This window comes from Marmota flaviventris, chromosome 9 (assembly GCF_047511675.1).
Source record: "Marmota flaviventris isolate mMarFla1 chromosome 9, mMarFla1.hap1, whole genome shotgun sequence".
Classification (NCBI taxonomy): domain Eukaryota; kingdom Metazoa; phylum Chordata; class Mammalia; order Rodentia; family Sciuridae; genus Marmota; species Marmota flaviventris.
Genome location: NC_092506.1, coordinates 5114739 through 5138730, shown reverse-complemented (window position 1 = coordinate 5138730; position 23992 = coordinate 5114739). Strand labels below are relative to the sequence as shown.

At 52.4% G+C, this 23992-nt stretch overlaps 1 protein-coding gene across 3 annotated transcripts; it reads right to left on the bottom strand.

Moving 5' to 3' along the window:
• Positions 1-5019: 5019 nt before the first annotated feature.
• Positions 5020-14995, bottom strand: C9H11orf24 (chromosome 9 C11orf24 homolog). 3 transcript variants are annotated; one of them, XM_071615992.1, is made up of 5 exons: positions 14871-14995; positions 11141-11339; positions 7867-7969; positions 7222-7382; positions 5020-6575 (listed from the first exon to the last, which is right to left on the bottom strand). In XM_071615992.1, exons 4-5 carry the CDS (start codon positions 7295-7297, stop codon positions 5323-5325), a joined length of 1329 nt encoding a protein of 442 aa, XP_071472093.1. In that variant the 5' UTR covers positions 7298-7382; positions 7867-7969; positions 11141-11339; positions 14871-14995; the 3' UTR covers positions 5020-5322. The 3 variants fall into 3 exon arrangements, with proteins under 3 accessions (XP_071472093.1, XP_027800406.2, XP_027800407.2); XM_027944605.2 differs by lacking the exon at positions 7867-7969 and having other exon boundaries at positions 14871-14994; XM_027944606.2 differs by lacking the exons at positions 7867-7969; positions 14871-14995 and adding an exon at positions 14807-14824.
• Positions 14996-23992: the final 8997 nt, after the last annotated feature.

Genomic DNA, 23992 nt, shown 5'->3' with positions numbered 1-23992 from the left:
AGCCACAGTGGACTGAAACGCAGGGACCTTGGGAGTTGGACGTGGCAGTAGAAATGGGTCCCTAATGGGGTGACGGTTAAGGCCAGGCCTGCCCTGGAGGAAGCCAGGCCTAAGAGCCTTGCCAGAGCTGAGCAGAGAGAAGAGGGGCAGAGCCAGGTCAGGCCCTGGGAGGCTGGGCAGATCTGTCTTTGCAAGAAAGCTCCCCTCTGTGGAACGCCTAGGGCTTCTGTGCCTCGCAATCATAAGTTCCCTGAGACAAAGAGCTGCCCAGGTCTGGAACTGTTCTCTGGGCCTCTCAGATGCTGAGCTGGGAGGGGGTCTCCCAAAGACTCAGGAGCCAGGCCAGGAGTGGGGCGGGGTCTTCTCTTTCACAGATTTCCTTTTACAAGGACATCCAGCCTCCAGCTGGCCTCTGTCTCCTGGGCATGTTAACAGCGCAGGCTTCGCTCTTGTCTGTCCAAGGGGATCCTGTCATCAGCAAGTGGAACCCAGCCCTGCCTGGGCTTTCTCTGCAAGGACACTGAGCTGGTTCATGAAGAAGCCGGATGGGTTAGCTGGGCTGCAGCAGCTTGGTCAAGCAATTCAGTGCTTCAGGTTGATTCCATGTGCATACACTGCCATGGAGCAGGGAGAAAGCAGAGATTTTGGAGCCAAGTGGACAGGGCTCAATGTGGGTACATCCCTTTCCTACATATGACCTCAGGAGAGTCCCCTAACCTCCTGTCCTTAGTGTCCATATCTGGAGATGGGCACAGAAATCCCACTGTGGGGAGACTGTGATACGCGTCTCTCCTGCAGGGTCTTCCCTGAGCTTTGGGCTTGTTCCGACGTCCTCACGTCAGTAGGCATCTCTGCCTAAACACCCACTGCAGAACTCTTGATTTCCACCCCGCAAATCCACCTACACCCCTCTTCAAAAGGCAGCATAGTGCATGCCTGTAAGTCCAGCTGCTTGGGACGATGAGACAAGGGGATGGCTAGTTGGAGAACAGCCTAGGCGATTTAGTGAGACTCTGTCACAAAATATTTGAAAAAGGACTGGGCATGGCTCAGTGGTAGAGCACCGGCCCAGCAGGTCCTGGGCTCCATCGGCAGGACCCAATCAACAACAAAAGAAACAGTGGCAGTCCTATCGACTCGGCCTCCAAAGCAGGTCCCCAGGTTCCCTGGCTTCTTTCCCTGGCCCAAGCCAGCACCCTCACCCTGGGGACAAGGGAGCAGCCTCCCAGCCCCTCCTGCTGGCAACCAGAATGAGGATCCACTTATGACATGGAAGTCACAACTCCACCCTCCCTCCGTCCCCCTTTTTCTTTTAACTTTTCATCATGGAAAATTCCAGACACACAAGCCTGGAGCAGTAGGAACGCCCCCTCCCCAGGGACCCGCCCCTGTCTTGGATGGACAGCCGCGGTGGACCTTCTGGGTTGCGCCCAGGACATTCTCCGGGAGGTGAAGCCTTTTGAAGCACATCTCAGAGAGCGTCACTCCATCTGTCAACACCGCAGAGCCACAAAACAGCGGCTTAAACCCTCGATCCCATGACGTCATCCCTCTGCTGAAACCTTCCCAGGGCCCCCAGCTCCTCACCCTGTTCCTGTCACCCAGCCGGGCCCTGACTGCCCCTTCCAGTCCCGCTTCTCCCCACACTGGCCAGCCTAGCATCGGTCCGGGGGCCCGGGCCTCCCGGTCTGTGCCCGCGGAGCCCCCGTTGTTCCCCAGGCTTTTCATGCTGCCTCTCGGGCCACGTGCGTTTTTAGTTCGAATGTTTGGATTTTTTCCCTAATCGCAGTGGGAGGCCACGGAGGGAACAGAGCAGGAGTGTTGTGATTTGAGTTACGGTTTAAAAATATCCTGCTGGCTGCTGAGCGCGGGAGGAGCGGGGTGGGGTGGGGAGCAGGGAGCGCCATCCGAGATGGTGGGGACAGCAGGGAAGGCTGGGGCCTGGCAGACAGCGCTCAGCAGGCGTTGCCGTCACCGCCCCAACGAGCCCCCCACTCCTCTTATTTTTAAGCAAAGAGTAGATATAAAAATCACAGCTAAGTGTGGACACAGTTTGCCCCGAGTGACCCGGCCGAGCAGCTCTGGGGCAGCTCGGCCAGGACGTGAGCTCCCTCCCGGAGTCTCCTTGCCCGCAGGCTGCCTTCTCCAGGGAGACAGTTACAGGCACAAATGGCATCACTGCACCTGGAACATGCTGACCCGCAGCGGGAGATGAGATCTGGGCTGCGCCACCGACAGGGCCAGTTCTCCAGTGTGGGGTATCCTGGGACGCTTTCCGGAGTCAGGGGAGATGGCTGGAGGGGTTTCACAGGCCAAGCTGGAGGTGGGTAGGCACAGCTGGGCCACCAGGGGGCGCCCTTGTACCTCCTCTGGGGACTGGCCGCCCCTGTGTGAAACCTGCCGCCTGCTGCCCTTGCCGTGGGGACCTACCTACCGGCAGCTTTGCAGGCAGAACCTCTTGCTGTGGCCACCTTGCACGTCTGCTCCCCAGCCAACATCGTGGACAGTCTAAACAGGCTGGCCCCTATCCTGCCACTTGCCTGATGGGTGACCTTGGGAAAGGGACTTGATCTTTTTGCACCTCAGAGTCCTGTGAAACAAAGCCTTTTTGGGGCTGAAACCTGAATCAACTCTCACTTTCACCTTGGCCTTCTGGTAACTTGTGTGCAGATTTGTCCATCAAATAGGGACTGCCCCTGCCGTGAGCCAGTGCTGCGCTGTGCCCTGGATCAGCGGCCACCCTGTTGCCGGAACAGAAAGCCCTGAAGCCCCCTCTGCCAGGCAGCCTTCCCCGGGCTCTCCAGGTGGCTAGGCACCTCCCGAGTTCCCACCTGTCCCTTCTTCACTGTTCTCCCACCAGGGCCAGGGTGGACCTCGCTCTCGGCACTGAGTATTTGGAGGGTGGGGATGGGCCTCTTATCCTGAGTTCACAGCCAGGTGGCAAACAACAGTTACCAAGGCCTGGCTCACTGCACGACCTGTCCTCCGAGGCAGGGAGACAGCTCAGTCCAGAGTGGCAGCCCCGCGTGGAGGGGCCTTCATGAGCCTGGCTCTTTCTCTTGCGCTGTGTGTGTCCATGACCCACCAGAGGGTTTCCTAGGGAAGGGTGCTGGGCAGGGACAGCTGTGGCAATAGAGGACATGGGCTGGGGCTGCTTGGGAGCAGATGGGTGGGCAGCCAGTGGCAGGGCTGCAGCTGGACCCATGGTTGAAACAGGTCTCTAGCTCAGGTAAGCAGTGATACTTTTGGCACATGGAGGGTCGTGGGGCTGATGTTGGACTCAGCCTTGGATGCCCTGATTTTTGAGGCCCTTGTGGCCCCCGGGAGAGCAATCCTCAAGAAAAGGACAGTAAATGGCAGGGAGTAGGCTCTCCACGAGGGAGGCACAGAGAGTGCAACCAGCTGCCCTAGGCGATGAAGGAATTTGGGCCCCTGGCTGGGACAGTGTCAGGCTGACTCTGCCTCCTTTGTTTCCCTTCCTTGCAGACATGTGCCAGGCAGAGGCCCTTGGGTCACAAGCCGCAGAGCAAGACCAGCCCTGTGGCTGCTCCTTTTCCTCCATCCCCACAACAGCCTCCAGCACAGGGCTCTGGCTCCCCATGGTAAGACTCCACCAGCCAGGAGGGGAGCTGCCCTTACCACCCCTGGGGTTATGGTGGCAGAGGAAAGAGCATCCTCCAAAGCCCCCTGCCCCTGATTCTCCTCCTCTGGAGGGCAGAGCTGCCTGCTTCCAGCAGCAGGTGGCCGCTCAGACTCTTGAGGACAATGCTGTGAGCTGCAAGGAGCCCAGGACAGATGAGCTAGGGGCTGAAGCAGTCACCCTCTTGGCTGGTGGGCGGGCCAGGCCAACGGAAGGGCCAGAGCAAGCTGCAGGGGGTCAGCTAGCTACAGCAGAGTGGGAGTTCTACCTCTGTAATGGCACTTCCCCCACTGGGGACTTTCCAAATGGTCAGGGAGTTTGCTGCCTTTTTATCATGGGCCACCTGAAATCCTTTTTGGTCAAGGCAGAACTTAGATGGGAAACTGGACCCTGGGCCCCAGCCCAGAGTGGTCTCTGGGAAGGCAAAGGGCGATGTCAGAGGAAGCCAGCCTTGGCTGTGGCACTGAGCTGGGGAGGAAGACTAACTCCCCGCCCTGTGTGGGGCCAGGCAAGAGCCACCATGCCCGCCCTGAAGGCATGGTCTCTACTTCCCAGATGAAGCAGAGCTCTGAAACATTCCACAACTTATGTTAGGTTGTTGGCAGCTGCAGACCTGGCCTGGGTGCCCAGCCCTGCATGTGCCCCATCAGTTCTCAATGTTTTGGGCAGGTGGATGAGATCAAAGGCCAAGCTCAGCCTGGGCAGTTGGTAAAGAAAGTTCAAGAGCCGACTCTAAAACCAGTATTTAGACCTCTCTGGGCCTCAGTGGTCCCATCTTTAAAATGCAGACTATGGGACTGATCTGCCAGATGAGGGCTTGGTGAGTTACCTGCATTTGCAGGACAGTGGCCAGAAAAAGTTGCCTTTGGCTGCTGTTCAGAAGAGACCTGGGGGTCCAGAAGTATCCTGCTAAGGACTAGGCTCTGGGGCCTAGGGTGACCCGGGGAAAGGGACTTGGCCTCATTAGACTAGTAGCCATCATCCTAACTCCTCAACTGTGTACTGGGAAGATTCTGGCTGTGCTGTGTGGAGCATGTGCTGGATTCGGCCCTTTCCTGCCCAAATCATGCTCCAACAGGCTGCCACAGCAGGCCACAGGACACAGGACAACACAGGTTGGGGGCCTCCTGGCAGGTGTCCGGGCAGGCTTGGGCATCAGAGGAAGCACATGAAATTGGGCCAGACACAGCAGACCCTCCAGGGCCTCCATTACATTGAATGTTTACAAAGGCAGATGTCGGGCTGCTGCTCTAGGACTGGGCGTGGAGCACCTGCGCGGACCATGGGCCTCTAGGTGAAAAAAAGAGAAGAAAAATGCCAAGGCTCCGGCCTGGGCTTCGGCGGGCAGCACACACTGACACCCAAGCAGACGTCCTGAGTAGAGAGCAGACATCGCTTTAATTCTGGTCAGGATCTGACACACTGGGGCCGGGCGGGCCAGGGCCTGCCCACCTGCCTGCCGCCCCACCCACAGCAGGATCCCGGCTGCTCCCAAGCACATGATCATTTACAAAAATAAATATGAAAAGCAGCAACTCTTTCGTGATGGAGGAGTTAATCTGACATGGATTAAATGTGCCTAAGCATCTGGCTTATCTCTGAATTGCACCGAGAGATCTGGAAGCACTTGGTTCGGTTTAGAGGCAGAATGGAGGGCGGAGGAGGGGCCGCCCGCTCCGCGGTCACATCTCGGAGTCTGCGTACATGCCGTTGATCAGGTAGTCCACCTGCGTGTAGTCCTTCTTCTTGTAGCTCTCGTAGGCTTGGAGGGCAAACAACACCAGCACTGTGATGAACAGGGTCACCCCGAGCACCAGCACCGCCAGGAGGAACGTCTTGTTCACCAAGGACGGGGTCAGGGGCTCGGTGGTGACCACCAGGTACTGGCCTTGGGTGCTGAGTGGGCACATGTCCGTGGGTGTGGGTCCCGTGGAGGCAGCACCAGGTGTGGTCTTGGTTTTCACCTGCTCCGGTGTTTGTAGTGTGCCTGGGCCACTGGCCCCCTGGGTGGGTGACGACCGGCTTGGCTGAGTGGTGGGGGATGTGGCCTCCACCTCAGGGGTTGGGCTGGTGAGAGGCACTGGCACTGTGCTGGCAGTTGGCTTCTCGGCTCGTACCTGGGTGGCGGTCACTGCCGTCAAGGAAACCACAGTCCCCACTGTCGAGGACACTGGAGTCTCGGAGTGGGTGGTGGTGGGCTCTGGGGTGGTGTCTGGGGGGCGTGTGGACCACCCTGTTGTGTTGAGCACTGGCTGGCTTGGCAACACCCGGACGGTGGGATCTTGTGCTTGGGGACGGGCCGGGGGTGTGGGGCTTGCCGTGGAGCTGCGGGGCGTGTGCTCTGCAGGACGGAGCGTGCTGCTGGGACGGCTGGTACTGGTCGCAGTAGCAGCCAGGGCCCGCGTGGCCTCTGTTGCCACTGCTGCTGCTCCGGGCAGTGCACTGCCACGTGGTCCTCCTGTGAGGGGCGAGCTGGGAGACATGGGTCCTCCTGAGAGGGGCGAGCCAGGAGATGGGGGTCCTCCTGCGAGGGGCGAGCCGGGAGTCGGGGGTCCTCCAGCGAGGGGCGATCCGGGAGATGGGGGTCCTCCTGTGAGGGGCGAGCCGGAAGACAGGGGTCCTCCTGCGAGGGGCGAGCTGGGAGACGTGGGTCCTCCTGCGAGGGGCGAGCTGGGAGACGGCGGTCCGGCAGCTGCTGTGGATGGGGTCCATTGTACAGATGTGGGGATAGGCGATGGGGGGGCAGCCGCTGGAGTGCTCACATTTGTCTTCTGTGTCATCTCTGCTGAGGCTGGAGCAAAGGTAAGCTTGGCTGCCACAGTCGCTTGGGTCAACATGACAGGAGCGTGTGTCACTGTGGTGGTTTTGTCATCAGCGTCCAGGGACGCATTTTTCTTCACTAACACATTTTCTGTCTTGTTAGGGATTAGGGACCCTTAAAGCATAAAAAGAGATGCGATCACTTCCAGCCACATGCGGGTGCGCCCCCCCTGTGGTCCCTGAGCGCCAGCGCCCAGGGTTGGCTTGGCGGGACTCTCCTCTCCACCCAGTACGTGCAGGGAGCCACTGGTGACCGCGGCTCCTCTTCCTGCCCACTGGAGAAGCCCAGGCACTCTGCTTTTGGAATCCTTCACCTTCTCTGAACTCTGGCCTGGTGGAGGCTGAAAAGCTTTGCTATTTGATCCAATTCCCCAAATATGGCTGAAAGTCTTGCACTGCGGGTATGATACGCCATTAAAACAAACCCATCGTGCATACTCCTGGGTTTATGGAGCAGGTAGCTGGCCTTACGGGCTCGAATCCTGCAAGATCCCTTAGCATTGGAACAGGGTCTGTATGGGAATTCCTGGAGATGAACAGGCCTGGGGCAGTGGAGGAGGCAGCTAAATTCTGGAGGGGAATGACTGAACTCCCCACCAGGGCTCCACTGCTCTGTCCTTCTGGGGGTCCCCACTCACACGAACCTTTCCCAGCCCAGCACCTGGGAATCTCCAGGGATTGCAGACACCTCTCTCATGGGCTCAGGGTGCTTGGGGGCCAACCAGGGGTCTGTCCAGAAGCCACACAGCTTTTGCACTTACCTGGCTCCTGAGATGTCACTTGGCTTCCAAATAAGGACAAGGAGGAAAGCCAAACCAGCATGAGGGCTGTCCACATCTTGGGGGAGTCTGAGCAGGGCAGGGCAGGGCAGTCCCTGAGGCTCTCAGGCTGTCAGCGGTAGCTTTCTGCTTGGCTGAAGGATCTGGGGTCAAGAAGGCACCCCAGTCAGAAGGCGTCTGATCAGCAACACCTGCCTGAACACCGCAGCCACCCTGGAGGGCTCTAGAGGGCCCAGGGTGCAAACTGAGCCAAGATCAGGCCAGGCAAAGCACCAGGTGGCAGCCTGCTGGTCACAACGGCCTGCCTGGTTACCGGCTGAAGTGCCTGACCCACCTTCACTCTGAGTCTCAGCCTGGGTGAGTCTACGCCCCCAGCCCAGAGGCCAGGGTCTGGAAGGATAGGAGAAGGCCACGACTCACCACACCAAGACCTTTCACATCGAGAGTGGCCAAGTCCTGGTCCTCAGCTTCTCTCAAGGTTGGCAGAGAACAAGTTAGGCCAGGGTCCCATGTGCCCTATGTCATCTGACCACACCCTTCACATAGGGGCATCATGGAACCACCCACTACCCCATCCCCCACTAGTACACCTGAATATTCCCCACCCCCACCCACCCACTTACTTACCCCTCCCCCATTTGCTGAGCATCTACTCCTGTTCCAGGCAGACAAAAGATGAAAAATGAGCTGGGCATGGTGGTGCACGCCTGTAATCCCAGTGGCTTCAAGGCTGACAGGAGGATCATAAGTTTGAGGCCAGCCTCAGCAATTTAGTGAAAACCTAAGCTACTCAGCAAGATCCTGTCTCTTGGGGCTGGGATTGTGGCTCAGAGATAGAGTGCTCGCCCAGCATGCGTGAGGCACGGGGTTGGCTCCTCAGCACCACATAAAAAATAAATAAAATAAAGGTATTGTGTCCACCTATAACTAAAAAATAAATATTAAAAATAAAAATCCTGTCTTGGGCTGGGGATGTGGCTCAAGCGGTAGCGCGCTCGCCTGGCATGCGTGCGGCCTGGGTTCGATCCTCAGCACCACATACAAACAAAGATGTTGTGTCCGCCAAATACTAAAAAAAAAAAAAAAAAATCCTGTCTCTAAATAAGAAAAAGGGCTGGAGATGTGGCTCAGTGGTTAAGCACCCCTGGGTTCAATCCTCAATACCAGAAAAAAAAAAAAAAAAAAAAAGACAAATGCGCACTCCATCTTCTAGGGGACATGCAGCCCAGTGGGAGACACAGAAAAGAGGTCACTGCGGGCCAGCGTGAGCGTTGAGCAGGCCTGACCTGGGCAGGGAAGCAGGAGGGAGAGAGTATCTGGGCAGGCCTGAAGCAAGGTGGGCTGGTCCTCAGGCAGAGGCCTTGGGGGTGCCTGGGTGAGGCTGGCAGAGGACAGGGTGCCACAGTGACCCAGAGGACACTGCGTTCAGTCAGTGGTGGTGGGGTGGGTGCGGCAGGAAAGGCTCCTGGGGAAGTAACAGCTGGGCACATTCTGAAAGCTGTCTGGGATCCACCTGGTGGAGGTGCGCTGTGGGGGCAGCTGACGGCAGCATCAGAAACTGGGGAGAGCAGCGAGGTGCGGCTGCGCCGGAGAGGCCACCGATCCCACGAACCACGGGCAGTGGGGATCTCACCCTGCACCCGTGGAACACCTGCAGTCCCACCTCTGGGCAGCACTGAGGTCACTGGGTCCCTGCCCAGGAACAGCTGCTCATCTCCCACCCAGGCGGCATCCTCAGGAGCCCCCTCCCGCCCTCACGGCCTCTGCCCGGGCGCTTCCTGCGCTCTGGCCTCCACTCCTGACCCCAGCTCCTGCCTCTCCAGCTCAGTTCTGGGAGGCAGGGGCGGTTTCTCTTCCTCTTTCACCCCTAGCATCCCGGGGACCACACAGCAGGCCACCGAGGTCCTCAGCTCCCCTCCACTTGCCAGCGAGGCAGAGCCCCTTCCTTCCTTTTATCGTTCTACAGGGGACACTGAGGCCTCAGTGCATTTTTAGAAGAATCGTGTGCATTTGGTTTGGCTTTTGATTTTTCTTTTTTTTAAAAGACTTTTTTTAAGATGGACATAATATCTTTATTTATTTATTTTTTATGTGATGCTGAGGATCGAACCCAGTGCCTCACATGTGTGAGGCAAGCACTCTACCGCTGAGCTATAATCCCAGCCCCTGTTTTGTTTTTATTTAGTGTGGATTTTTTTAAAAAGTAAAATACTAACAACAATGAGCAAGAACGAGCATGAGGAAACCGGTACCCAGCAGTCCACAGCAGAGTGAGTCCAAGCCCCACAGCTGCAGGTAAACTGGGAATGGGGTGCTGGGTCAGCGTCTGTTCATCCCTGGGGACTGAGGGACATACTGGATGCTGCCACAAGCCGTCTTTTGGCTCCTACAGTGCTCACAGCCCCTCCCTTGAAGAAGCTACAGCAGCAGGACCCAGGAGCCATGCGGGGGCGTGGGGACAAGCAGTCTTGCAGGGCTCAGTCCCAGCTCCTGGGCTCACCAGGTGGGCAGGCAAGTCACGTCACCTCGCTGAACCTCATCAAGGTGTGTAAGGGTGACATGGGTCCATGCAGCAGGCACCCAGCGTGACACCTGGCTCAGCCATCAGCCACCCCAAAAAGCATGTCCAGCCATGCTGAGAGCTACACACAAGCAGCCCTGTGCTGCATAAAAGGATACCCAGTGGTGGCCAGTGACCTGTAATCAATGGGGACTCCTGTGTGCGGCCTGTGGCTGGAACAGTCTTCATGCAGAACCTTCACGGAAGGCTGGGCTGTTCCCGGAGGCCTCCATCCCTTTCCAAGAGCCACTGACTTTTCTACCTTTAAATTGCAACTTCGCTAAAAGGGTCACAAGGCTTGCATTTGTTTTCTAGGGTACAAAAGGCATTCCTTGCTCTGACAGAAAAAATGGGAGTGGGGTGGGGAGAAGAGACAAAGCAACATCCTGAGCGAAGGACCGAGATGGAAGGTTCCTGCATGTATTCAGACGGTTCTCTCTGTGGCCAGTGATGTCACGGCATGCCGTTACAGCACCAGCACTGGCCCAGCACGCTCCCCGTGCTGGGCCCTTGGCTGGAAGTCAGCTGGTGGATCCAAGGTGGGAGGATGTGACAGGGCTTCTTGTGTGCAAGGAGGGTCTTGGCTTCCTGAACACACCCCGGGCCTTAGGGCCTTTCCATGCCCCCTTGCTGAAAGTCTCTAGGACAGGTCAGGAGGCAAATACTGTGGCCTATGTGGGCCAGACTGTTGTGTGGCAGCTAATCAACCCTGCCACCTAGTGCACAGGCAGCCCTGCAGGAGACCTGCGGGATGGTGCTGCTGTATCCAATAAGACTTCATTTACACCAGCAGGCGGCGTGTGGGGTTGGGCCCACTGCTGCTCCAGCATGTCTGCCAACCTCAGGTCGCAGTTCCAGCTAAGGCAGGGAAGGACTGAGTCCATATCCCAAAGGGCTTGCTCCTGTCCATCCAGTTCCTCACCTGGGACAGGCAGGACCTGGAGCCTCTACTCAGTCTTCTGCTAGGGGGCACCTCCTCTGTCCCCCAGCATCAGTGAGATGTAGCATCCCTTGTGCGTATTACAGGGCCCTTGAGAGTATTGTGACGTGAGGCTGAAAGAGTCTCCTGTAGGAACCTGCATTTGTGTCATGGAAGCAGAAAAGAACTATAGAAGACTTCATGGTCTCCATTCCCTACATCTGTCCCTGGCTGGACCGCCATCCTAGTCTACTCAACAGGCAGGACCTTTGATGGCAAAGGCCATATACCACATCCCCCTGGTTACTGGAAGGCTTGGTTGTCTTTCTGCTGATCCTGCAAAGCCCCCTCAGGGGTCTCTCCAAGCTTACTGTCCCATCTCCAAACAGGCAGGCCCACCCTTCAGGGCTGGGGACACTCACCAGAGGCAGCTGCTCAGGGAGTGCTTGCAGGCTGGGCCATCTTCCTCCTCGGGGAGCTATGGGTTTGGCACTGCAGTGCTCGACAGGTGAGGTCCGGCTGCGTAGGTGAGAGCAGCTTGGCAAGGCACCCCCAGGCCGTGGCATGCTTTGTGGCACGTGTGGCACCAAGGTGAATGCTCCTCTGTGGTGACCGATGCATCTAGGGTTGGAGAGAGAGTGAACACTCCTTAGGAAAAGCCGGGGAAACACTGGGCAGGGGGCAGACAGGGCAGAGCACCACTGGACAACTGATCAATATGATCAGAAAGTGACAACATTCACCAAATGCCCAAACTTCTGATGTAGCAATTTCTACGGCAGGAATGTCTTCTGAGGAAGCAACTGGACAGATGTACAAAGATTTTCTTCATACATTATGTTCAAAATGAAGCAAAATACTCTACTAGTACCATAAAGGACTGTTCCATTCCATATAAAATACTATGCCAGCTGTTAAAATATGCAAATTTATATTTATTAACCTGGAAAGAGGCATAGCATGCATCATTACACAAGCAAAGCAGGTTACACAATAGAATGCATACCATGAGTTCTGTTTAAACAGAAATTTAATAAAGGTCTGGAAAGAGTTATACTAGAAAGTTACTAAAGATCAGCCTTGGGGAACAGACTGATCTGCAATTTTTACTTTCTTTCTTTTCCACATTTTTTTTTTTTTTAAACAAGCATGTATCACTTTCGGAAAACACTTCTGAAAGGCTCCAGTTAAACAAAACTGATTTTCTTAAAGTACTTTGAGCTAGTTGCACAATGTCACAAAGTGATCTCACTTGACACTGCTTTATGTGTAGATCTTAATAATTTAGAGAAACTATGTGATTTACAGATCAGGAAGCACACTGTTCTAGGAGCCAGCTGGAGCTATAGAAGAATCCAGGAGTCCCAAGTATAATGCAAAGATATTAAGCAGCACAAATGATTCTCTCCTTGATGAATATTTAATGTGAACACAGAAGATTGTATAAACAGCTCATTACCTTCTATAGTGGGCAGATATTAGTAGGTGCTGATGTCCAGAGACCCCCATGGGCCTGCTCCCCAAAACAAAAGGCCAGGTGCACACACAGCCACAAACATATCCAGCAGCACATGGCCATGTGTGCAGTCACACCTGAACACACACACACACACACACATACAGGTAAATGCACACACAGAATATCTCCATAAGGCTATCTCTGAAAACTCTAAAACTTTCCCAGAAAACTTCTGCTGAATATCACCCTGTTTATTCACTCCTGGCCAGCAGCACTGGTGGTCACTCCCACAGAAACAGGAATGAGTTATCATGTGGATTCAAGAGCAGGCCTTCATTTTGCCATGACTTTAACTCTCTGATATGGTCCTGCCTCCACTTTCCAATAGAATATTCTCAATGTCAAGGTCACAGGTGGGGACCTGTACTAATGTTTACAAGCTGACTCAGAATGGAGAAACCATTAATGTGATTTAAAATAATAGTTTTCCCTGAAAGGGTTTCTGTGAGCCTTAAATGAAAATCTAGCCCTCAGGACCTATCTAGTTACTCTCATTATTATCTAGAGAAAGAATTATTAAGCTGGGTGTGGTGGCACACACCTGTAATCCCAGCTACTTGGGAGACCGAGGCAAGAGAATTGCAAGTTTGAGGCCAGCTTGAGCAACTTAGCAAGACTCTATCTGGAAATAAAATTCAAAATGCACGGGGAGGTAGCTCAGTGGCGGAGTGCTTGTTTAGCCTGTGCAAAGCCCTGGGTTCAAACCCAGCAAGTATTTTTGTGTGTATAAAACAAGAAAAGAAGCTTTTAAAAATAATTAAGTTAGCTGGGCATGGTGGCGCATGCCTGTAATCCCAGTGGCTCCTAGCAGCTCGGGAGGCTGACAGGAGGATCTCGAGTTCAAAGCCAGCCCCAGAAACTTAAGCAAGGTCCTAAGCAACTCTGTGAGACCCTGTCTCTAAATAAAATACAAAAAAAGGGCTGGGGATATGGCTCAGTGGTTAAGCACCCCTGAGTTCAATCCTCAGTACCAAAAAAAAAAAAAAAAAAAAAGAAAGAAAAAATTCAGCCAGAGGCCAGGGCAGATAGAAAATTGAGAGGTAAGTTGCTCCTTTTCAGGAATCAGCTCTCCACAGGATCTGCAAGGAATGTGCAGCAGGACACACCCTTGGGCCAGGTGACAGCCCACAAGAAAGGCACCCCCAGACTTGTGCCCCTGAATGCCAACTTCCCTACCCTTTTCTGCTCTATGACCCTGCGATGCCTCCCAACCCCTCTTGTCTCTGATTTCTTGTGCTCCAAACCTTGGCTCAATTTTTAAAAAAATTTTTTTTAGTTGTAGATGGACACAATATCCTCATTTTCATCTATTTATTTTCATGTGGTGCTGAGGATCTAACCCAGGGCCTCACACTGGTGAGGCAAGCACTCCACCAATGAGTTACAACCCCAGCCCAACCTTGGCTCAGTTTTAACTCTCTGTTAGTGATACATAGGATGCTTCGTGCAAGTTATGTGAAATTGGGAGTTCAAATTCGTTCTTTCTTTCTGGCATAAACAGATCCAATATGAATAATCCTCAGGCTTGGTAAAGTACTACCAGTGTCATGTCCATACTCTGTCATGTTATTATTAGCAAGAACATGGTTCTAGTCCTTACTTGAGCCTAGGAAGCTGTACCTACATACCAAGGAACAGGGATAAAGCCAACACAGGGCAAACTGTACACACCTAATCCTGACACGTCACAACTGAACTTTGGTAGCAGAACCCCAAGGAACACAAACTTACAGTTTTGTGTATATAGACACTGTCCTGTGGTCCAAAGGATGTGTCCATGTGGCAGATAGGAATCTGGAACATTGGACATCATCTTAATCACACTGCTTGCTTCCAGGTTTATGGAAGTTTTGGTATCATGGCTAAATGCTAAAGTCTAGCTTTTGCTGGTGACATGGGTAGATTTAACATTCCTTTGTTTATTAGGCAGGCCCAGCATATAAATGGGAAATTTGTATTTTAAAAACTTTTCTTGCTGATTTCATTGAAAATCCAAAGATACTTCCTTGGGGTAGAAATAATTGCAAAGTGTTGAAGTCAAATTTCTAAGTACCATGTTTCTTGTCACGTGCGTGTTGATTTTGGGCATCAGCCTAACAGTTAAGTGCACACACTAAGCAACCACGTGGGGGAGGTAGGCAGGTAGAGATGGGCAGGGGGGAAAATCCGACGGAAACCCACAGCCCCTTCCCAGGTAGAGGTCTGAGGGCAGAGGCCTGGGTCACCCAAAGGATCAATTCTCTCTGAAACCAACACTCCCTGGGGTCCAGTCTGGCCTGGGACTTGCCCCAAGAAGACCTCTTCGGTTCTCCGCGCCCTCGGGAATGTCCCAACTGCCCCTAAACTGGCACAACCTAGCCTCTCCTCCCGTCTGCGATCCGCTTCAACCTCCTCCCTCCTGGGCCCCGTCCATGCTCCTCCAGGGCCACGGTCCTTCCTCCCTCCCTCCTCCTATTCCTCTCCTCAATTCCTCACCGCCTTCCACGCTCCGTCCCCATTCATCCTTTCTCGAGTCCCCCTACTCCTGCCTCTCGCGCCCTCATTCATCCTCCACCTACCCTCCACCTACCTCCCTCTCTCAGTCCGAGGCAGCCCTAACAACTGCTGCCTGGACTGCAGCGCGAGTCCCTTACCCGGGCGCGGCAGGCCTGCAGCGGCCCGGCGGCCCTCCGACGGCTGGGAAGCGCCCGCGGCCGGCGATGGGACGTGGCGCGCGGTTGAGCCAAGACAGCTGAGGCCAGCGGCCCCGGCTCGGGCCCCGCCCGGGCAGCCCCGGAAGTGACGTCACGAAGGAGGGCCCCGGCGGTGCCTGGCTCAGCTGGAGGCTAGCCGGATGGTGGGGGCGTGGCTACACCCCGACCCGCCCTCCGGGGGCCGGCCGCAGCCCCATTTCGCTGACTGCCGGAAGGAGCTGTTATCGGCCGGTTTTGGCGGAAGTGGGCGAGCGTCCCCCGGGTTCCCCTGTTCAGTTGTGTGCTGCGGTTCCGAGGAACTTGGGTTCCCAGGTGGGGCAGACGTGCCCCGGCGGCGCTTCGGGGCCGAGGCTGGGGATGGCCGCGAAACCCCGCGTAAGCCAGGTCGCTCTCGCCGTGTCCCTGCGCTTCGGCGCTTACGTTCACGGGCCGCCGGGGGCCGCGCCGGCGTGTCCCGAAAGTAATAGGCGGGATGGCGACCGAGGCTCCGAGCGCGTGCAGCCGGCCGGCCAGTGGTGCGGTTCTGAGCCGCGCGCACGAGGAGCTGCGTCCCGTGGCGCAGCAGCTGGGGCTCGCGAGGGGCTTCCTAATCGTCGGACTGGGGATGGCCGCGCCGAGTGTGCGACTTGACTCCACTTGGGAACAGGCGGCGCGGTGACTAGTTGTTAAACGACTGGACCTCTCGGGTCCCCCGAAGGCCAAACCGAGGCCTGCGAAGGACGACCTCACCGAATAAACCGAAAAGGCTTTCTTTCCGTGCGACTTTATAACCCGACTTGGGCTCCTGGGTCTGGAAACAAAAAGCCGAGGTTGCAACGGCAGGATCCACGACCCACCTCTGAGCTCAGGAAGCCGCCGCCCCCTGTCCAGTTCAGCCTCACTGCTTCTTGAGGAACTCACCTGTGCCTCTGCCAGGGCCACCCGAGGGAGGCCTTGAGAAGACCAGATTTTTTTGCTTCGTGTTGGCTTTACAGTCCCAACCAGCTCAGTTCCAACATGAGAAGTGCAGTGTCCGAGCCCACTGGCCGAGTGAAAATACACCTGAACAGCCAGTGCGTGCCGTCCTGTGCTTTCCCTCTTCAAAAGGCAATGTCTGTGACCCAATTTTCATTTACTTTTTTAGCAAAACGACTTTTTAAAAAAATTACTTCTAGGGCTGAAATTACAAAGATATGACACAGCTTTCCTTCTCTCTGGAGCAGGGTGAAGGAGCTGGCCCTGCATCTGCTTTTGTAAATAAAGTTTTATTGAAACACAGTCATGCTTCTTCTATAAGGATTGTCTGTGGCTGAGCCTTCAATTATAGAGCTGATGAGTGTTTGCAGCAGAGACTGTAAGGCTTACAAGTCTTAAAATATTTACTTCTTGACCCTTAACAGGAACTGTGCACTGATCCCCAGCCTAGACTATTACTAAAATGTGTGTTTCAGAAAACAGCCTAAATATCTGGCCAATTTGGTCCACCACACAGGGAAGTTCATTCTCTCATATTGGAATCTAGCACCTGGACTTTATAACCCCCCTTGGGCTCCTGGGTCTGGAAACAGAAAAGCCGAGGTTGCAATGGCAGGATCCACTACCCACCTGAGGTTAATGAGGTTAAAATAAAAGCAGAGTTTTATTTGGGTGTAGAATAGATTTGCAAATCAGGAAAACACCAGCTCAGTTTAGAAACCCAGTGAGCATTCCATCCAGGTTAAACAGAACTGATGATTTTATAACCAAAAGGAGCATTAGGGGATGGGAATGGAGAGAGAAGATCCAGGCAAATCCAGTGGTTGGATACAAGACAAACTGACATAAACCACTGAGTGACACGAGTTTTTTAAAGTTCATTAGACAATCTTGGCAAACTGGCCAATCTAGTATTCTCAAAGCTTGTCAATTATTATTAGACCCAGAAAACCATTGCCTCTGGTGGATTGAGTTATGGACACAATATCTTTGTGGCAATTTACCCCTGTCAGAAAAATTTGTAAGGGTTAGAAAAGGATTACTGCTCTCTTTTTATCTAATTTTTATGTTATACCTTTCAGTGGAGTGGGGTTGGCTGGAACCCGGTGTCTGCTGAGCGCACAGCTCTGGGAAATGCATCTCTGCTTCTGTGGCATACAGAGAAGAGGAATGCAGGGCGGGCTGGCTCTTCTCATGGCAGTGGGTAAAATAGAAATGGGTACCCTTCAGCCTTCAGCTTTGCTAAGCACAGATCACTTCAAGGGTGATCTGTGCAGAGATAGCTAAATAAACACAGAGCTTGGTCCTCTTAGTTCTTGAGTGGTTAGTTTGAATGCCAGTCAGTCTAGATGCCACATTTGAAAATTAGGACTCTGGGTGAACATTGTCTGGCTTCAAATGCTGGCTTCGTCCCTTTTTGGCTGAGTGGAAGAGGACAAGAGGCCTAGACTCGCTGTGCCTTGGCTTCATCAGTCTGTTCTTCTTATCTATTCTAGTTATGTGCAATTAAGTCTCCAAAAACACTGACTTTTCCAATGCTGAGCCATTGCCCCAGGGGTGAGTCCCTGTGGGAGGCCACCCTGTCCAGGAGCTGAGCATTCTCTGTCAGCCTTGAGTAAGGGGGGTGTTTGGTCTGGCTTCACATGCCACTCACTGTGCAAAGTAAGTGGCCTCCACCTTTGCTGGGCAAAGAAGTTTGCCCTAGCCCTAGACTTGGGCGTTACCCAGTGGAACTGGACAACCCCCGTTTGAAACCTTTTCCTCTGCATTATTTGGTGAAGAACATACCATCGAAACCCATTTGTGTGTCCCCCCATATAAAAACAAAGAGATTCCAGGTGCACGCTCTCTTGCCTTCCATTGTGGAAGAAGACCCTTGAGGGAGCAGAGTAGCCCCACTCTCCATCTGAGAAACTCATGTCTGTGTGTTGCATGATTTCTTTGCCGTTTTTTTAGTTTAATGTTGCAGCCAGCTCCTTTGAACCCAGTTCATCCCGTCAGTGTGGGTGGCTGGCAAGAAGTCCCAGAGAGGCTCTGCTCACATTTTTATCAGTCAATCTGCACATAACCTTGTCTCCTGTTCAAAGACACCTTATTTGATGCACAGTGCTGGCCCATAACATTGAACTCATGGCCATGCCTGAAGGGAGCTTGCCTAACATACCTCCTCACCCATATTTTTTCTTTGTGAAGCTGTGGCTCAAGGTCAACAGGGAGCTCAGGCAGGAGCCAGACATCCTCTTTTCCGTCCCCTACAACATCAGCTAAGATAGTAACCTTGGGAGAAGGAGGTCTTCTCTTGACCGGCCCCCCAAGGGAGTTGGGCCATTTAAGAACATGATGAGATGGAGCTGCATGGATGGGGTGGTCAGTGTGAGGCTTAAGGTGGAAGGGTCAGACTAGTAAGAATATAGCGCCTTAATTTCCTGTCAGGAGAAAAGGGAGCAAGACAGGAATAAGTAAAGGTTATTAAATTGACTTTTAATAGAAACTACTTCTAAAGAATGATTCAACTGGGGTGCTAAGCCTCAGTCAAGAAAAATGGACCGTTCTGGAAAAAAAAAAAATGATCTGGATAAGCTGGGAAAGAGTTAGAAATGACCAAAATAAAGTGGTGCATTCCACCAGGAGAATGTATGGAACTAAACCTTCAGAGGTCTGTTTCCTAAAACCGAACTGAATAAGAGTTTTCAGCGAGTCCTTTCAGGGATCAGTAGTTTAAGACTTAAAATCTGTGAAGGAAACTGAAAGTCATGTTCCAAGTGTTTCTCAAACTTCTGGAAGGACTCGATAGTCATCTGAAGGCATGTGTGAAAATAAAAATTCCCAAATTTCTGGCCCATTCCAGACTAGGTGAATCAATTAATGGAACCAATCTCCAGGGAAGCTGTTTGCAGAACACTCCAGCTGATTCCTAACAGGAAACACTACTCCACGAACTCAGTTCACTTAGTTTTCTTTGTTTCATGACCAGTTGATGAAGCCTGCTCCTGTTTACTCTGGGTGTCTGTACTTGCCTATAGATTCTGAGTTTGGGAGATAATTTTAAAATGACTGCTTTCCAAATAAATGTCCTATATTTTGAAAAAAATAGAGAAATAATAGTTTCTGCCTCATCAGAGGTTGGGTGAATTAAACTACAAATCATTGTGTGTCAAGTGCTTATCATGGGGCATTGCACCCAGAGCACTGAGTAAATATGAGTCATTGTCACTGTCGATCATAAAGAACAGGATTCTGATATTTGGAATAGGGATCTCTGGGGTTTGCAGTCTGTCTCAAGGGATTGCAAGCCCTCTCCACGGAGCTGCTGTGCTCATGCCAGGCAGAAGCCCTGGCTGGCCATAGGAAGCGCCCTCTCCCTTCTGAAGAGCTGTCTCCCCTCTCATCAAAGGCAGTTCCTTCCAGCAGGAGGGTGGTGCTTCTCTTCATCACCTTTTATTATCAGTCTTGATAGTTCGTCTTTAGGCCCTGAACACGTGGAGAATCTTGAGAATGGAAATGAATAACAGATGAGATGGGAAAGAACTGCACATGCATCGTGAGACCCATCCTCCTGGCTTGTCACCTGCGATGTGCAGAAAGATCAATTAGATTTTTCAGGTGTTTGCTGTAGACAGCTGAAAAGAAAATTTAAGGATTATGAAATGGGAATTTACCATTTAACAATTCTAAGGCGAATATCCATTGAATCTCATCCAGAAACACCATTTGGCCAGAATCACATTTGGCCAAATATCTGGGCACCCCATGGCCCAATCAAGTTGATGTGTAAGCTTCACCCTCCCTTCTGAAGCTCGTTTTCCTGCGTTTCAAATGCCAGCTTGAGAGCTCTGTTTGCACTGGGGGATCCTTTCCTGCTGCCCGTCAGGAGCACAGCTGGTATCCCACTGTTTTTCTCACTGATCTACCATCCAGGTCAAGATTTAAGACTTGACCAGCTCCCTCAAAGCCGCCAGCGTGATTGTCTTTCCTGTCCTCCTGCCCTACTGGCCACATATCCCCTGGCTTTGGGTCACCCATCCTGCTGCTGATTGGTGTAGTTCAACACCTTGGCGTGCGTCCCTGGTCTTGTTCCAGAGCATCTGGTGGGTGACTGGTGCTGCACACGTTCATCTGAGTCTGGCTTTTGTTTTCCAGTAGATGTGTGAGGGTCATTCACGGTGTTTTATGTAACAGTTACCGGTTTATTCTGAATGCTATTGAATACCGCGGTGTGGATGAGCACAGCTTGCTCCTCCGCTCCCCTGGCGATCAACATTTGGACTCTTTCTAGTCTGTGGACATCTAGTCTGTGGACCTCTCTGCACACCGAACTCCGCAGCCTGCGCCTTCCTTCCAAGCACTTGAAGAACCTTTTCACAGAGTGACCCCATGCTGGTCCACAGAGCAGGGTCAATGAATCACTAAGGACTGAGATAATAGAGAACACGTCCTCTAACCACAGGGAAATCAATCTAGAAATAGAAACAAACCAAAAGATGGAAAATCCCCATATATCTGGAAATTTTAAAACTGCAAGGAGATTCCATGGCAACCCACCCAGACTAGCAAAAATGAGAAAGCCCGGCCACACCACAGAGCAGGGGACCCGCCACAGCACAGAGCAGGGGACCCTCCACGGCAGGAACTTCCACCCCTGTGCCTGGTGGCGCCACCTTGTGAGGCTGAAGCCCCTTGTGCCTCACCACCCGGCAGTGTCACTCCCAGTACAGCCCAGGGAGGGTGTGTTCCAGAAGACGGGCACAAGGATGTCCCAAAGAACGCCTTTCATGATGTCCACAGACTAGAAAGAGTCCAAATGTTTCCTCAGGTCCCTGTCTTCCACGTTGTCCAAGGGGGCAAAGTTGAGATGTATACAGTTGAGGGGAGAAATAAAGAATTCCATCCGCTTCTGCCCCCTCAATGCTTTATTCACTCAAATTACTCGATACAATTTCACTCTGTTGGTTCTTAATCAAGAAAACGACGATCCTTAATGCTGGGCACTGCCATAGACATAATCAATTCACAGCAAACAATTCTACATTAATTCTAAGCACTGCAAACACACTTAATCATGACAGACATCCCCTCTGCCTGCTACGTTCAAAGGTCTCAAGCCTTAGGCTTTGTGTCCAGCAGATGCACACTCACTCAGACCGCGGTGATCAGGTCTGGAACCAAGGCAGGCTTTTCCTGGGGTGGAGTGGATGACCTTTGAGGAGAGGGTCCTAGGGAGAAGTTGCGGCTCTCACCAGGGTTCAGGTGAGGGGGCAGAGCTTGAGAGCAGTGAGGATCACGCAGAGGCTCAGGAAATGATTGACAAGTGACGGGATGTCAGGTCCTCATCAGGCCCTCCAGCCCGAGGGCATCCTTGTTTGGGCTGGCTGAATCCCTGTTCACTTGCTCTATTGTTTTTTGACCCCCCCTTTCAATCCTTATCAGCTACCACCTGATTTCTCAGTGACATCGTTTTCCCTGGGGTCAGAGACATCTGGTCTGGTGGTCTCCACCCTGATCTTCCCCACTTTCCCTCTTATCAGGGAGGACCGCCTGCCAGGGACTTCACTCTGTTTATCAGGGTGAGGGGAAGTGACTTGTTTGAGGCCACACTGGAGGGCTCTGTGGCTGTGCCTGGTGAGACTGCAGGTTTCAAACTGGGGTTTTTAAGTGGAGTTGCTTAGGCTCAGCCTCAGGCCGTCCTCACACACATCCTCACTGAATTTTTGTCTACTTAACCAGTCACCGAGAGAGAAGTGTCCCGTCTTCTGCTCTCTCAATTTCTGCTCTATTTATTCTGAGGCTGTGTTATCAGCTACCGATCATCTTAAAATTTGTGTATTTTCCTGGTGAATTGAACGTCTTTTACTTATTGGATAATCTTTAGTTTTAAAGACACTTCTTGTCTCAGCCATTAATACATAGACCATTTTTCATTTGATTAATGTTCATAGGATACCCCTTTTCTATTCATTTCCTTTCAATGTTTCTGTTCTTCAGTTTTAAATATGTGTCTTTTTAATAGCATGCAATTAGATTTCTCAGATATTTGTCTTTCGACTGGAATATTCAGACATGTAATAGTTTTGTTTCCTTTTCTTTGAGGAGCTGGGGATGGAACCCAGGGCCTCTCACTTGCCAGGGAAGCACTCTGAGCTACACCCTCTGCCCGCTATTTAAATAATTTCAAGCATATAATAATGGATCACATCACATTCAATGTAGTCATGGACATATTTGGATCTGGATCTATCACCTTATTCTGTACTTTCTATTCCCACTTCTGTGTTCTTCTCTCCCTTTCTTTGGGTTGATTTTCTTTAAAAATTATTCATTTCCTCCTCTGTACTAATTTAGAAGTTACCTTATTTCATATCTATTCTTTTGGTGTTTACATGTTTCCAGGATGAAAATGTTCTTGTGGGGACGCGGGTGTAGCTCAGGGCCAGGGGTCACTTGCCAGCGTGTGTGAGGCCCTGGGTCCATCCCCAGCTGGAAAGAAAAAGGAGAAGAAGGAAAAAACGGGCAAGAGAAAGTATTTATCTACCTTATTTTAAATTTGACAGTAGGTTTACTCCAGTTTCTGCCAGATGACACAAGGATCTCAGAACATTTGTTCTTTTAGAGAGACATGACAGTAGAATATCTTTTGACATATTGTGTGTATATGGAGTACAACTTCCCATTCCTGTGGTGGGCCTCGTTGTGGAGTTTTGAGGCTCTTGTATTCATATATCAATACAGGAAAGTGACGCCCAGTTCATTCTACTGCCTTTCCCATCCTCTTCCCTTCCCTTCAGTCCCCTTTGTCTAATCCAATGAACTTCTATTCCCTCCTCCCTCATTGTGTGTTAGCATCTGCATATCAGAGAGAACATTCAGCCTTTGTTTTTCGGGGATTGGCTTATTTCGGGTAGCATGATAGTCTCCAGTGCCATCCATTTATTGGTAAATGCCATAATTTCATTCTTCTTTATGGCTGAGTAATACTCCATTGTGTATATGTGCCACATTTTTTTTTATCCATTCATCTATCAAAGATTGGTTCCATAGTTTAGCTATTGTGAATTGAGCTGCCATAAACATTGGCTGCGTCTCTGTAGTATGATTTTACGTCCTTTGGGTATATGTTGAGGAGTGGGATAACTGAGTCAAATGGTGGTTCCATTCCAAGTTTTCTGAGGAATCTCCATACTGCTTTCCAGAGTGGCTGCACTGATTTGCAATCCCACCAGCAATGGATGAGTGTGCCTTTTACCCCACATCCTCACCAGCATCCATCGTTACTTGTATTCTTGATGACTGCCAGCTTTTAGGAACGTCCTCATTGTCTGATCTTACTTCTCGGTCTCAGAAGGAATTTCTTTTCCCTTTTCTGCTTTCTGCCTGCTCCGGCCCCTCTGCCCCGCCCTGCAGGAATGGAGCAGGGTAGGAAGGTGGCAGTGAGAAGTGTCATGCCTGAAGGGCAACAATGAAGGACGCTGGGGATCCCGGGTCCCCTCAAGGACGGAGCCCTGCTGGGCTGGCTCTGTGAGGTCCCCTCACCTTGGCAAGACGCTCGTGTGTGTTAGAAGGCTCTGTCTGCTCTCCTCTGCCCCTGAATCTCTTTTGAGAGACTGAATATATAAACAGACAACAGCCAGACCCTCGGAAAACAGAGCTCTGACCCACAGCCACAGAAACCAGCCCGGAAACCAACCCTCTTCTCTACAAAAGAGCCCAGGAGGCCACAGCCCCTGCTGCAGGCTCCCGGGAGCCATACCGCCCTCAATAGCAGCCACCCAGGAGGCCAGACAAGGTCTTTCCACCCAGCTTGACGTGCCCAGGGCTTGAATAGTAAGACGGACAGATTGCCAAACCTTTGTCCTCCTTCCAAGTTAGGACCAACCGGAGAATGCCAAATATGGTCCCCACCCAGCTTCATCGGCCACCCACACCAGCCTGCCTGCAGCCCATGCCATGGGGCCTACGGGAGACTCCACTCTAGAGCCTTTCCACTCCTCGCCCGCCTCTGAGTAACACGGTGATGGTGGGCGTTGAGTTCTGCTGCAGCAGGCTCGGGTGAAGGGCCGTGCTTGTCTCCTGTGGCTGGTCTGGATTTCCACGCTCTCCACCCTCCTCTCGGG